This window comes from Miniopterus natalensis, chromosome 9 (genome assembly GCF_054644295.1).
Source record: "Miniopterus natalensis isolate mMinNat1 chromosome 9, mMinNat1.hap1, whole genome shotgun sequence".
In the NCBI taxonomy this organism is placed as follows: domain Eukaryota; kingdom Metazoa; phylum Chordata; class Mammalia; order Chiroptera; family Miniopteridae; genus Miniopterus; species Miniopterus natalensis.
In genome coordinates this window covers 54,150,640-54,163,995 of record NC_142089.1, presented here as the reverse complement: position 1 = coordinate 54,163,995, position 13,356 = coordinate 54,150,640, and the positions used below count along the sequence as shown (strand labels likewise).

The 13,356-nt window shown below is 37.2% G+C and overlaps 1 protein-coding gene across 3 annotated transcripts in view; it reads left to right on the top strand.

Moving 5' to 3' along the window:
* Positions 1-1,426: 1,426 nt before the first annotated feature.
* Positions 1,427-13,356, top strand: part of ODF2L (outer dense fiber of sperm tails 2 like) — a 34,057-nt gene continuing 22,127 nt past the window's right edge. Inside the window, exons 1-6 of one of the 3 annotated variants that reach the window (XM_016220649.2) lie at positions 1,427-1,535; positions 8,216-8,383; positions 10,332-10,464; positions 11,106-11,234; positions 12,674-12,733; positions 12,860-12,931. In XM_016220649.2, coding sequence (XP_016076135.2) covers positions 8,250-8,383; positions 10,332-10,464; positions 11,106-11,234; positions 12,674-12,733; positions 12,860-12,931 — 528 coding nt within the window. In that variant the 5' untranslated portion in view covers positions 1,427-1,535; positions 8,216-8,249. The remainder of the gene's footprint in view (positions 1,536-8,215; positions 8,384-10,331; positions 10,465-11,105; positions 11,235-12,673; positions 12,734-12,859; positions 12,932-13,356) is intronic. The other 2 variants (XM_016220648.2, XM_016220647.2) reach the window with 2 other exon arrangements.

The following is a 13,356-nucleotide window of genomic DNA, read 5'->3' as shown; positions in this document are numbered from 1 at the left end:
TAACTTTGCCTTTCTCCTGTGTGTGTGGCACCTGCTTGGGCGCTGTTAGTTTCCTACCCAATGCTCGCTTTCATGCTGGCAGAACCCATCTTACGACCGGGATCAAACACGCCTGATGCTTATTTTTCCAAGCCTCCCTCATCCTGGGGCGCGACCGTGTGACCCTGACTCCAGCCCGTCATCTAAGGAGTAGTCTGATGGCAGGAGGCAGACGGAGGAGAAGGAGGCGGTGCTGTTGGGATCATTTATAGAAAAGAAATTCCTCTGTAAAAAAAAAGGGGAACTGTCTAGAAAAATCCCACCCTTCTCTCCAATAAAACTGCCAGAAGCAGAGGGAGCCTCTGTGGGGGTTGTGGAAGGTGAGGAGGGCAGTCGAAAAGCAAAGGTATTAGAGCTGAAACTAAAAAGAGCCTGTGCCCCTGGTGACACTGGTGACAGCTGAGCGGGTCTGGGGATTGCCTAGCTCCAGACTTCTCACTCTGGGATAACACGGCCCCGAGAAGTTATTTGACTTGCCAGAGCTCAAAGGTGCATCAGTGAAAGAGTAGGTACTTCAATCTCCAGTGCCTAGTGCTTTTCACCATGTGCATGTAGGAAAGTTGTGTTTATTATGAATGAACTTCTAATTCTCATTAACTTTTGGCTGGACAGCCACACTGCTGGGAAGAAAAAAAAAAATCAGCACTGCTGGAATCAATGGAAAATATTTTTTTAGTAAAACCAATAATGAGCTATACCACCAACTGCTCAGTTGATAGTTCTATTTGTGAACATGATGGCGTCCGATCCTTAACATCAACTACGCGTTGAGGTGTTGGATCAAGTATTATACTTTACCTGATAAAATCTGGCCTTGCTTGTTCTGGAGGTTATAAACCGTACCCGCTGGCTGTAGCGCACACAGAATTTGAGACCTGAAAGGCATGTTGGAGATAACCGTCCGGCTCATTTAAGGGAAGAAAACAAGAGGCCCAGGGAAGGATCTCCGTTAACAAGCCGATTTATTTAAAATGAGGTATCTTCCAGTAATGTTTGTTCTCTTTAAAAAGCAAATAAATCCAAGGCACTTCCAGGACGAGTGTCAGAAATTCGAAATCTATCGGCCGGCCTCAGGGGAGACTTCTGGAAGCTACAAGTTCGGCTCCTTCCCTAAAACAAAGGATTTCGTGGGTGGGAAAAGTTTAAACGGAGAGGCCATGAGCCACTCCCAGGCCCCGCCCCTCACTCCCGCCAATAGCAACAGGCGCCGGCACTGGCTTCCCGAGAAGGGCCAATCGGCTGCGCCGGCTGCGGGCCTCACGGAAGGGGCGGGGCAAGGAGGGGCGGGGCGTCGCGACGGTTGCCAGAGAAGCCACTTGCTGGTTACTAGCTCCGCCTTGGTCCCACTGCATCTGAGCGAGCACAGTTCCGCTGCCAGCGGTTCTGGGAATTCGCCCGATTCTTCTCAGGTCCCTTGGCTTCCTTCCTAGCTTTCAGCCACTGCACTGCCCCTGCGACCCGCTCCCTCCTGGCTGCTCCAGGGCTGGAGAGCACAGGTACGCTGGCGGGGAATCACTCACGTTCGCGGGCCGGCTCCCTCGGACGCCTTTCCTAGCGGGGCGGGCTGACGTCACGGCGACGTGCTGACGCAGCGGCGGGGGCGTAGGCGCGCCTCGGGGAGAGGGAAGCTGGGGTCTGGAAGGCCGTTGGGCAGTTTCCCCGGCCCGCGGCAGTGGTTGGTGGGCGGTGGGTGACCGTCGCGTTCACCCAGGCCTGGGTCTCAGCCCCCTCGTGCCCACCGCCCCCCCGAGACTGGCTGCCTGGGCTGGGCAAAGGCGGCGAGGCCCGTTCTCCCAGGAAGGGTGCAGTCGCTGGGACAGCTGCGCGGCTTCAGCGGAGGTGGCCTTCGGAAGGAAGCCCTGGCGTGGCGGCGGGCTCGGCGGGGTTTCTTGACGACCCGGTGCTCTTAGTCGCCCGGCTGGCTTCTCAGCACCCACCGTGTGACCCTGTAGACCAGTAGGCCCGGGGCTCCATAAGCGCAGAACAGTCCGGAAGCCTCTGGACATAATTCCTTCTCCAGGGTCCTGGGTTCCAGCCCCCGGGAAACCCCTTCAAGTGTGTGGCCTCGGCCAGGTCATTTAACCGACCTTGGAGTGGTGGTAATGAAAGAGATTAAACCAGTGCCAGGTGTTGAGTATAGGTGGTTAGTGAGTGGTGCTGCTTGTTGACTGAGAAACCGGACGGTGGCTGGTGCTGGGAATGAGGTCTGTTGAGGAGACAGTGTTTTCCAAAACCTCGTGCATTGTAAGGTTTCAGGTGTTTTTGAATGCGTGAAGTCTGGGTTAGTTGTGGTTAGAGAAACAAAACGCAGAAAGCCTGTTTGTTTTTAAAAATTAGCTTGATTTCCTTGTGCTTACAATAAAAGTGCCGTGGTCATGTTTGTAATTCTTTAACAGCTAGGTGTCCATTTTTTTGTTTCTCTTTTTCCTCTGATTTTGCCATTGATGTGTATTAATAATATGGTATTTGTATCCCAAACACCCAAAGGTATGAGAAAATGGCTTTGTTTATATTATTATTAATCACTGTGCTTGCTCTGTACAAATGAATGAGACCCAAGAAGCTGGGTAAAGCAATGCGGTTGACATACCACCTGCCCACTGAGCACAGTTCTGTTGCAAGTCAGTAATTGTTTCCCCCTGCGCTCTGGTTTAGTAGTACTCAGCCTGTTTATGACTACGTTGAAGATGATTTGTAATAATTCTGCAAAGGCTAGGTCTCAAAAATTGTTGTAAAGATAGAGTTGGTCCTATACAGATAATTCAGGCACGCGAGTAATTTCAGGAATGGCTATTGACTCAGGATGATTATTTAAAAAAAAAAAAAGATGAAAAACTTTAAAGGGAAGATTGGATGGGAAAGCACCCCCAACAGAGTGAGCCAAAGAGGCCCTAAATAAAACAAACACAAAAAAACTTCCCCTGTAAGTGCTTCTACTTGATTTTGTTCGAACCTCACCACAGCTTTGGCTGGCAAAGGTTAGTCTCATTTCATAGAAGACCAAGGCCCATTGCGACTAAGGGTTGCCCATGTCAGGTGGCTCATAAGGACTAAGAACTGATGAGTCTTGCTCAACGTGCTGCATCTGAGTCATCAAGGAATGTTTAGATTACATTCAGTCTACCTGTACTCTGTTTGAAAAGGAAGAAATAAATTACTCTTAAAAGATTTTCTTCCATCTGGTCTAAGTTAATTTGGGTCCATAAAGGGATAAGCTATCATTTTCTGGAACTTATATGCGGAGCAATCGATTCAGATGGTTATGGGTAAATGAGCTGTTACATTTGATCACGTCTTTCTGTACTGACCTCTTGCTATTCTGGCATTCTAACTCTGATTCCTTCATTGTTCTTCATGTTTTATCATCAGTGGAAACAACTTTTGATTTCTTCAAAAACTTTTATAGGAAAAGAATGTTGAAATTTCATCTCTCTGAAACCGTAATAACCAGTTTTGCTGCTTCTACTCTCCTCCCTTCCATATGCCTAAGTCCATTCTCCAAAATAACTCTGGATTTGTCTTTTAAAGACATACTTCTGATATGTTATTCCCCTGCTTAAAATTATTTGACGGTCTGTCTTAACCTTTAGGAAAAAGTTCAAGCTCTTGAGTTTGGCATACAGTTACTGTTTTCAGTTACTGTCCAGTTTCATCTTTTGCCATTGCTCTTGTAACTCATGTTCCCTCAAGAACATTACTTTTTAATATAAACTGAATTTATAATAGTGTTATTGAAACCTGACTGGATTAAGGCAAATTTGTATGTATGTTATTTTCAGCTGTGTAGATTCTTATATTTTAGTATCTTCTGCCTTTTGGTTCAAAACTGAGTTCTACCACTTCCTAATTTGTATCTTGGGCAAGCTGTTTAACTTTTCTAAAACTTGATGTGTTTTTTTTTTTTTTTATCTGTAGCATTAGGATATTAATAGCAACCTGGTAAGGATTTTTGTGAGATGATATGTATAAAGTCAGTCAGTGCTCTATTAATAAATGACGTCTTCATGGTGAAGGGATGGAAAATGCTTTATGTTTATCTGGTACAGGATGCCGACTTTACTTGGGATTAGACAATGTCCTGAACAACTTTGGGCCAGTCCTCTACTGGATAATTGGATTTTATGTGGGGCCCCGTTCTTTTCAAATGTGTCCTAGTTTGAATAATACATTATTTGATCACCCTAACATATGTTAGAACCTAACCTATGCTCTTCACTGTGTTATGTAATTTTTGAGGACAGAGGGTGATGGGTATGATATTTGCTCCTATAGATTTAGTATAGCAAGTTAAAAAAACCCAAAAATAGAAACATTTATGGAGCAATTAAATTATAAACTGTATTATTCTGAAAATACTATTAGATGTTTAGGATTGTTGGTGGTCTGGAGCAGTCAGGGGGATATTTTGGGAAAGAGAAGGGACTGGGCCTTGAAGTACGAATCCAATATTTACCAATCTGTCACTATTGCTGCCAGCTTTTTTCCTTATATTATGTAATCTGCAACTCTTTTATATTTAAATTCCCTTATTCATTGGACACAGGAATTAGCTAATTATTTACAGCCATTCTCCGAATAATAACAGTCAACATTGGACCCCATATACAATGATGATCTCATAAGATTATAATGGAGCTGAAAATACTTTATCACCTAGTGATGTCATAGTCATCCTAATGTCAGAGCACAACACTACTCATGTGTTTGTGATGATGCTGGTGAAACCAACCTACTCTGCTGCCAGTCACATAAAAGTATAGCACATGCAATTATGTACAGTATATAATACTTGATAATGATAAATGACTATGTTACTGGTTTATGTATTCATTGCACTACACTTTTCATTATTTTAAAGTGTACTCTTTATAAATAAAAAAAGAATTGCTGTAAAACAGTGTGCCATACTATGCCTATGGCTGCCTCATACATCTGTTTACCATGTTTTTTGATTGCATCATTTCTCTGTGCATGATATAATTTCGTGTTGTTTTGTAAGTAACATGTACAGGCTTGTGGCCTAGGAGCAATAGGCTATACCATATAGCCTAGGTGTATAGTAGGCTATACCATCCAGGTTTGTGTAAATGCACTTGATGTTCACACACAATGAAATTGCCTAAAAATGCATTTCTCAGAACATATCCCCATCATTAATTGGTGCATGACTGTATCTAAGTTAAACTCTCTGTACCAGAAAATGTTTTTTCCATTTATGGTAGCTTTTATTCATTAGGTCAGTTTTCCACTTCTGGTTATTTTTTACTCTTTGCCTATTTTCAGATTTCTTTTACATTTTTTTCATTATGGAGTCTAAAACGCCATACAATTACTTCTCTAGTAAACTTTTGACTAGTGTCTAGAATAGTGAGAAGAAGGAACAGCATTCCTATATCTATTTTGTGTTCCTTGCTGAATTTTTCATAGCAGATTTTTCTGTAGAAGCTTTGTGCACTTTTGTTTGAAGCCAATGGGAGCTAATTTTCCAAGAATTAATGTTTGGCAAAAAGAAGAAAAAAAGAAAAAAATCTACAAGATTAATAAGCTTTTCTCATGAGAGATTAGTTTTAAATGCATGTTTGTCTACAGATGGTTAGTTTACTTAGAACAATCTAGGTGTTAAGGAAGGTCATGGACCGTGATCTTTCTTTTCTCTGACCATGGCCAGCATCACAGTCCCTGAACAGCCATCCCTCAAATACTTGGTGTTGGCCAAAATGGAACATAGTTCAGTGAGTGTAGCTGGATCAGCATAAACCCATGACCACTCCTGGAAAAAGCTTTAAGAACATGCATTTTTGGTAGGGGACTGGTAAAGTCATCTCTGTATAGGAAATTTAATTCTTTAAACATGAAAAATATTTCAAAATTACTAATCTTCAGGGATTTATTTGATCATTAGGTATGTATGCAGAATATGTGTCTTTTTTTCACCACTAGCAAGTTGTACAAAAGTATTATTTATACATTTGTCAATTGGCAGTATATTCTACATAATTGAAAACATTTTCTCTTGAAACATCTGCTTTTCCATACAAGAATACATTTGGTCCACTAAAATGATAGCATTTTTTTTATGAAGGTAGGACTTTTTATGCTAAGGAAAATCACTACATTGTTGTTCAGCACACATATGTTTTTGGTTATAGTATTGTCACAACACAAAATAGAGCAGTGCCTTGGAACCTCTGAGTAATTTTTATCCTGGAAAATACTTCTAGATTATTTCTGTGGAAATATCTGAAACTTGATTTATACAGTTCTCCATTTCACGTTTTGAGGAATCAGTAATGAAGATAGCCTTTTAGAATGTTGGGCTAAAGTCATTCTAAAATTCCTATTTTTACAGTGTTTTAATTTTATTTGTTTACCCTATAAAATAAGACACCATTACTTCTATAGGTGATGAAGCAAAAAAATGTTGTATGATTTTATCTTGCGATAAAACTTTTAAAAAAATTGTATAAGTAGGTGTCAGTAGCCCACAAAGCTAATGAGTAAGAACTCATTTAAAATACACCAAATTGAATCTTATCTCATAAAATATTTTCTATAAATTGAAGATCGCTATACCCTCACATTGATTTTTTAAAATTTTACTCCAAAGGTGGGAACCATTTTTCTTTTAATGATCCCCCAAAATATGAATCAAGGGGTGAGTAAGTAAAGTCTTTGTTCATCCTGATCATTAACTGCTCCGAGCCTTGGATCCTCTCCCTGAATTATCGCTTAACTTTTACAAGGCTTATAGGTGCTGAGGATCCAAATACAAACAAGACATTCTTTCTTGAGATTCTAGTGTACAGAGAAACAAATATTTAAATATTAAATGAATGTCTGAAAGATAAATACCAGTTCCTCTCTGAGTGGGGTAGTTATTGCCATTTTAAACAAATCCGTAGATGGTCATTTTCTTGATTGCAGTGATTTATCACTGCATGTTCTTCTTCACCCATAGGTCTGTGTATCTGTTTATTTTTAATTCTTCTAGACTATAGATGGTTCAAATATTGTTATTCCCTAATAACGGATGTTGCATGTTTGCAGCATTCGAGGCGATCATCTTAGACTATCTGTAGGTTATTCTGCAGTTCCATTTGGATATGAGTTGCTGGTATTTCCAAAATATGAGCATGCTTTTCATTGGCCTATATCCTAAATATTTGCCTCTGTGGTATATGGAATCTTCAGACAAAAATAGATTTTTTTTACAGACACTTTGGAAAGTTTATGAATTGGTAATAAAATGTTGTGGATAACTCTCAACCTGTAATTTTATGTTTACCTGAAGTATTGAAAATTCTTGAACATATGTATTTTATAACCCAGATATAAAAATAAATTACAGAGAGCTAACTATCTCTGGAAAAAAATGCAGAAAACCTTAAATGTAACATTTGATTTTGAATAAACATAAAATGAAGTCAAGAAGACACATTACTTACTATGTATTAGAGTTGTGAAAACACAGCCTTAATGATTGCTGAAGTACTAATGCATTACTTAAACTGGAACAGTTTTAAAGAAATTCATAAATATTCACATTTAAAAAATGGCAGCTCCAAGTTTGAGTGAAAACATTTAGATTAGTAAAACTTAGAAGTAATGCCATCTCTTTGTTCATTATCACCAAAGATTATCCTGGATTGAGCTGGGAAATAGTAGTAAGTGAATTTAATTTGAAAGGCCTACTTTCAAAGGAATAACTTATCTTTTTTGTAGCTATTAATTGTCAAATACTTTCAAAAGTATGTTAAAATTTACTGTTCTAGGCATAAATAACGTATTTCCTATTGGATGGATTTACTGAAACTTGGCATCATCGTTAACCCATGTTTTTATATCCATTCCCTAGTCCGACTGGGTTATGATATAATACTTTAAGAAATAGATTACTAAAAGTTTTTACATTCTGTGATTATATAGAAAATAGTGGGCATTTTGGAAACTGTATATGGACATTGGCAATTGTTGAATGGTTGTGCTCTGCAATTTTGATACTATTTTGAATTAGTATCACAGTGTATAGCAGATAAAGTCCCTATTCATTGCATTTCAGTTCTTCTGTGAAGTATTATTCTTTTACACATCTTTAGATTTTTATTATAGGGTAATGACATAAAAAAAGAATCAAGTGAAATGATGTTTAATAACTAAAATATTTTCTAACTTTCAGCATATGTGGAGAAATTGTTGTGGAAGAGACCCCTATGAATTCATTGACCGAATTTATGGAGAAGCCAGCAAATGATGGAAGTCATTCAGAAGAACTGTTTTCCCATTTGAAAAGTAGACGAGAGAAAGAACATTTACCAAAGCATGCCAGTGAAAGTCACCTAAGCTGGTATTCTTAACAATGAAGGATTTCTGATTTTCTGATTTTAGGGTTTCATGTGATGCCCATATTTTAAATTATTTGAATCAAATACAGCATTCTTTCAAGAATATCTTCAAGTCTAGTAGTTAACATTTATTTAATCTGATTACAGTATACTCATTTAGCAGAATTTGGCTAGTTTTTTGGAATTTCAATGAACGAAATTAAAAATGAAAACCTTATCTATTAAGAATTTGTAAAGTATAAGGTGTTTTAACTAAGGTAAATGAAGATTAAATTATGGAATATGGAAATATAGTTAATGAGTACCAATTCACTGTCGCTTGGTATATTACTATTTAACAAATACCTGCCATACTTTGCTTTTTAGAATGGAGAATATACTTGTTATTTATGTAACTCATTGCTCAAAATGACAGCCTTAAAATACCATATTGTTAATATGGATGATATAGTCCAGCTTCTAGTTTAGCTTGTTATAAATGAAAGTGTTCTGTCATATATAATCACTCTTGACTTTCTGCCCATGGTTTTTAATAATGGGCAATTGTCATTCATAGCCAGCATCTTCTTAGGCCCATCACTTCAAGCCAGTGGTGCTTAAGAACACAATCTAGTTTTAAAAATATATATATTTTTTATTGACTTCAGAGAGAGGAGGAGAGGGAGAGGGAGAGGGAGAGAGAGATAGAAACATGAATGATGAGAGAGAGTCATTGACTAGTTACCATGCCCCCTACTGGGGATCGACCCGCAACCTGGGCATTTGCCCTGACAGGGAATTGAACCTTGACCTCCTGGTTCATAGGTCGACACTCAACCATTGAGCCATGCCAGCTGGGCTGAACACAGTCTACTTTTTGACATAAGATGCCATCAAATGCTGATGGTATATGTTCCATAAAGAAAGAAAAAAGCTGCCAATTAAAGAAAAACTTGGGATTTTATTTATAAATAAAATCCAACACTTCTGAGTCACTCTTTGACTTAAGAGTTGCACTTGCTAATTAAGATTACGGGTGATACCTCATTTTTTAGGAGCATCTTTAACTGAAATAAAATTTCTTACTATTGGACTCTTAATTACAATATGCAGCAGGCCTACATTGGAGTCTTGCTTTGGGAATGTTGCTAAACATTCCTACTTGACCAGCTCCCTCAACCCCTTTCCATGACCCTTCATTCCTAGGGGTTAAACAAGTGTTACACCCCATCTCTGGGATATTCAGCAAAGCATTGGACACTCATTCTGTAAGTTTGGGGCATGTGCAGGATAGACAGCTTAGGACTTCCTCCTGAGTGACAAAGATTGTAAGAAGCATCCTAATTTCAGGATGTAAAAATGTGCCCTCCCCCAAGAAAAATTAGAGTGATACACGGTAGTGTCTAGGTTAAACATAATGAGAAGGGCTAATATTATCAGTTTTGTTCTGGATCATAATTATTATGAAGCCAAATGTGAAGGATTTTTAGATATCTAGAGAGCTTTAGTTTTTCTTTTCTACTTATTTAGATTCATTCTTCTTGGGAAATTTTTTGTGATGAACAATATGTTTCAAGAAAGGGTTTGGGTATAAGGTCTAGACAGAGATCTTTTGTGTTTGGAGTAAGGGAGAAGGAAGGGATGGAAAAAGACAAACACTTTCACTAATTGTTTTACAGACTAGAAAAGGGATGTTAAGTAATTATCAAATGGCACAGCAAAAACTTTGCTGTTGGTGGTCTTTGTGTTTTATATATTTTATCATTTTAAAACTATCTGTTTATAGTATATGTAGAAAAATATGGAAATATAGAAAAATTTATTATATTTTCAGGGATAATTTACTGTTACATTTTGCAGAGCAATTTATGGAACTGTAATATTTCGGTAAGCTATGCTATATATTCATAAAAATATGCTTTGTTTATGGGACAGATTTAACTTAAACTTTGTTTGTGCCTATCTAATTAGTCTAAAGCAGGACATCCTAAATGAAAAGACTGAGTTGGAAGCAACATTTAAGGAAGCCGAGTTGGCAACCTATTCTGTAGAATCACTTTTACTGTTATTTAAGGACACCATTGAAGAAATTAGTTTTGAAAATGTAAGTACTGTGAACATCTAATAAAATGAGAAGCTAGCATAATACTCAGATTGTACTAGCTAAGGTCTCATATCTTAAAGTAGTTATGCTCACATACTGGTATTTGATATAAAAAACGCAGGCTTACCAGTGTTCTTTATTCCACAATTCTTTTCCTCAGAGATTGTCTCTGGCATGCACTTGCTAAGAGGCTAAGCTAGAAACTGTAACCTTGGTGCTTGACTTACCTGGAATTGACGTAGTGAGTCAACCTTTCTCAAGATTGAATTTAAAACCAAAATATTCTGAAAAATGAACTATATCAATTTTCTGTTATGTTTTGTGGAATAGAAAGCTGTAAAATTTCAGTGTACTAAAGTTTGAGTTAGGGACAAAAAATAGATTGTATTCTATTAGTTTTATCAAAATAAATGCCTGAAAAACTTTAGGGTTTAAGCTCTTATTTTGATTTCATTTTACTTTAATGTACTACGTAACAGATTCTGTTACTATTAATAAACTTGTCAACATTTACTATTAGTGTATACAAAAGAATGATTTTGTTAATAGGAAAAATGTATTCTTTGATAGTAGATACATTATATTTTAGAGTGTTTTAGTATTATGTCTTAATTATGTGTGTGTTTCTTATATTTTGTCAGGCTAATCTTTCTGCATCCAATTTGAAGAAGATTTTTAAACAGAAGGAAATCTTAACAAAAGAATTAGATACTTTTAAGCGTGCAAAACAAACTTTAGAACACCTTCTTGGAAAGACAGAATACCAACAAGTAAGGAACGTTAACCACTAATTTAATAGAGATATTTCTCACTAGAAGCCTATATTATTTTCAAACTGTAGAAATTAAAATATCGGTATATTTGAAATGGAAATAACTCTTGACTTTTTGTTTGAAATGGCAGTCATTAAACTAACCCCTACTTTTAATGTTTCATAAATAGTTCTATGTGAGAGCAGCATATTTTTATAGAAATATATTTTCATTATCTCAAAAACTTTAATTGTTATAATGTTATAATTCATTTCAGCTGATTACAATACTCATAAAATTTAAGCTCTTATATACATTATATTTACATATTCATGTATTTGATAACACTTTTATTGTGATATAATTCACATACCATACAATTCACCCATTTAAAGTGTACAGCTCAGTGACTTTTAGTATATTCACAGAACTGTGTAGCTGTCACCACGATCAGTTTTTGAGCATTTCATCACTATAAAAATAAACTCCATGCCCTTTAGAAGTTTACCTCCCATCCCCACACACCCCTCGCTTAGACTGTTATCTACATTCTGTCTTTATGGATGTGTCGATTCTGGACATTTCATATAAATGCAATCATTTAATATGTGGCTGTTCATAACTGCCTTCTTTCATTTAATACTGTTTTCAAGTTTCATCCATGTTGGAGCATGTATCAGTGCTTCATTCCTCTTTATTGCTAAATAATATTTTGTTGTGTGAGTATACCAATTCTATTTATCCATTCCTCAGTTGATGGCTATTTGAGTTGCTTCTACATTTTGGCTGTCATGAATAAAGCTGCTGTGAACACTCATTTGTAAGTTGTATATACCCAGAGAAATGAAAACATGTGCACCAAGCAATTCCATTGTGTGACCTTAGAGAGCTTATGACTGGGTTTCACGAAAGTCCATGAACCCTCTGAAGTTGTGTATACAGTTTCCATTACATGTACATGTGTATGTGCTTGAGGTGAAAGGAATCCATAGCTTTCCCACATTCTCAAGCAGAAGTATAAGACTCAAGTGAATAAACATTCTTCTGTGTTCTCATTTCAGATGTCTGCATAGAATTCTGTTACTGGTTTACCATAATTAAAAATAATTCTTATTGGTAGAATTAGGTTGTTTATAATTTTTGCCTATTTATTAACAGCACAGTGAGCTTCCTCTGTGTATAAGATTTTTGTGATTTTTACATCATTGGCTTGTATTTTCTGAGGCATTATTTAGAGAAAATTTAGTAAATTGACTAATTTCATGAATTGTGAAAAAACAACAACATGATTTGGAACATTTAGGCAAAAATTCTTTTGATGTTCACATTTTTAAAAATCTGCACTGTGTGTTGTAGTTGTTCATGTTAATTTCTTAATTGATGCTTATTCCACTTTCTACTTTTTTATATAGTGAAATATAGTTTGTGAACACTGATTTATAGCATTTTTTTCACAGATAGGTGACAGTTTATCCAGCATATTAGAGGAGCTAAGTGATAGCGAAAGTGAAAATACTGTAAGTCTTTTTATACTTTGTGTCTGTTCTCCTGACATTTTTGTTTGTATGCTGCTTGGCTTTATAAAATTAGCCAACCTTATTTAAACTATGATATTCCTAACTCTAACATTATATTTGCTGAAGGATCTTAAGAAGAAGGTACTTGAAAAGGAGACCTATATCCAAGAGCTTTCTTGTTTGTTTCAGAATGAAAAGGTAAGCAGATTTTGAGCTTAATTCATTTATTTTCTTAATATTGACTCCTTTCCCTTTCCATCCTGACTCCCATATCCTCAGAAATAGATACAAAAAGGTTTTTAGATTATTTGGATATTTTAAGTTTTATTTACAAATAGAACATCTTAACTTTTAAAAGTTTTTTCTTTTAGAATTTTGTGGTGGTTCTGTCAGGGTAGTTGGCTTAAGTCACTGCATGTTAGGAACTACAGCGGTCCCTCGGCTTTTGAATGTGACCTGTCCCGGAGACCATTTGGGTTCTGAAACGTTCAAACCTGAGGGATCATAGCCGAGAGCTGGGCCTCAGGATCTTGCCCTCAGCAGGAACCGCCTGGCCTGTTCAGCTTCTGAGGCGGGTTCGAAACCCAAAGCATTCACTTCCAGGTTTACGGCGTTCCTAAACC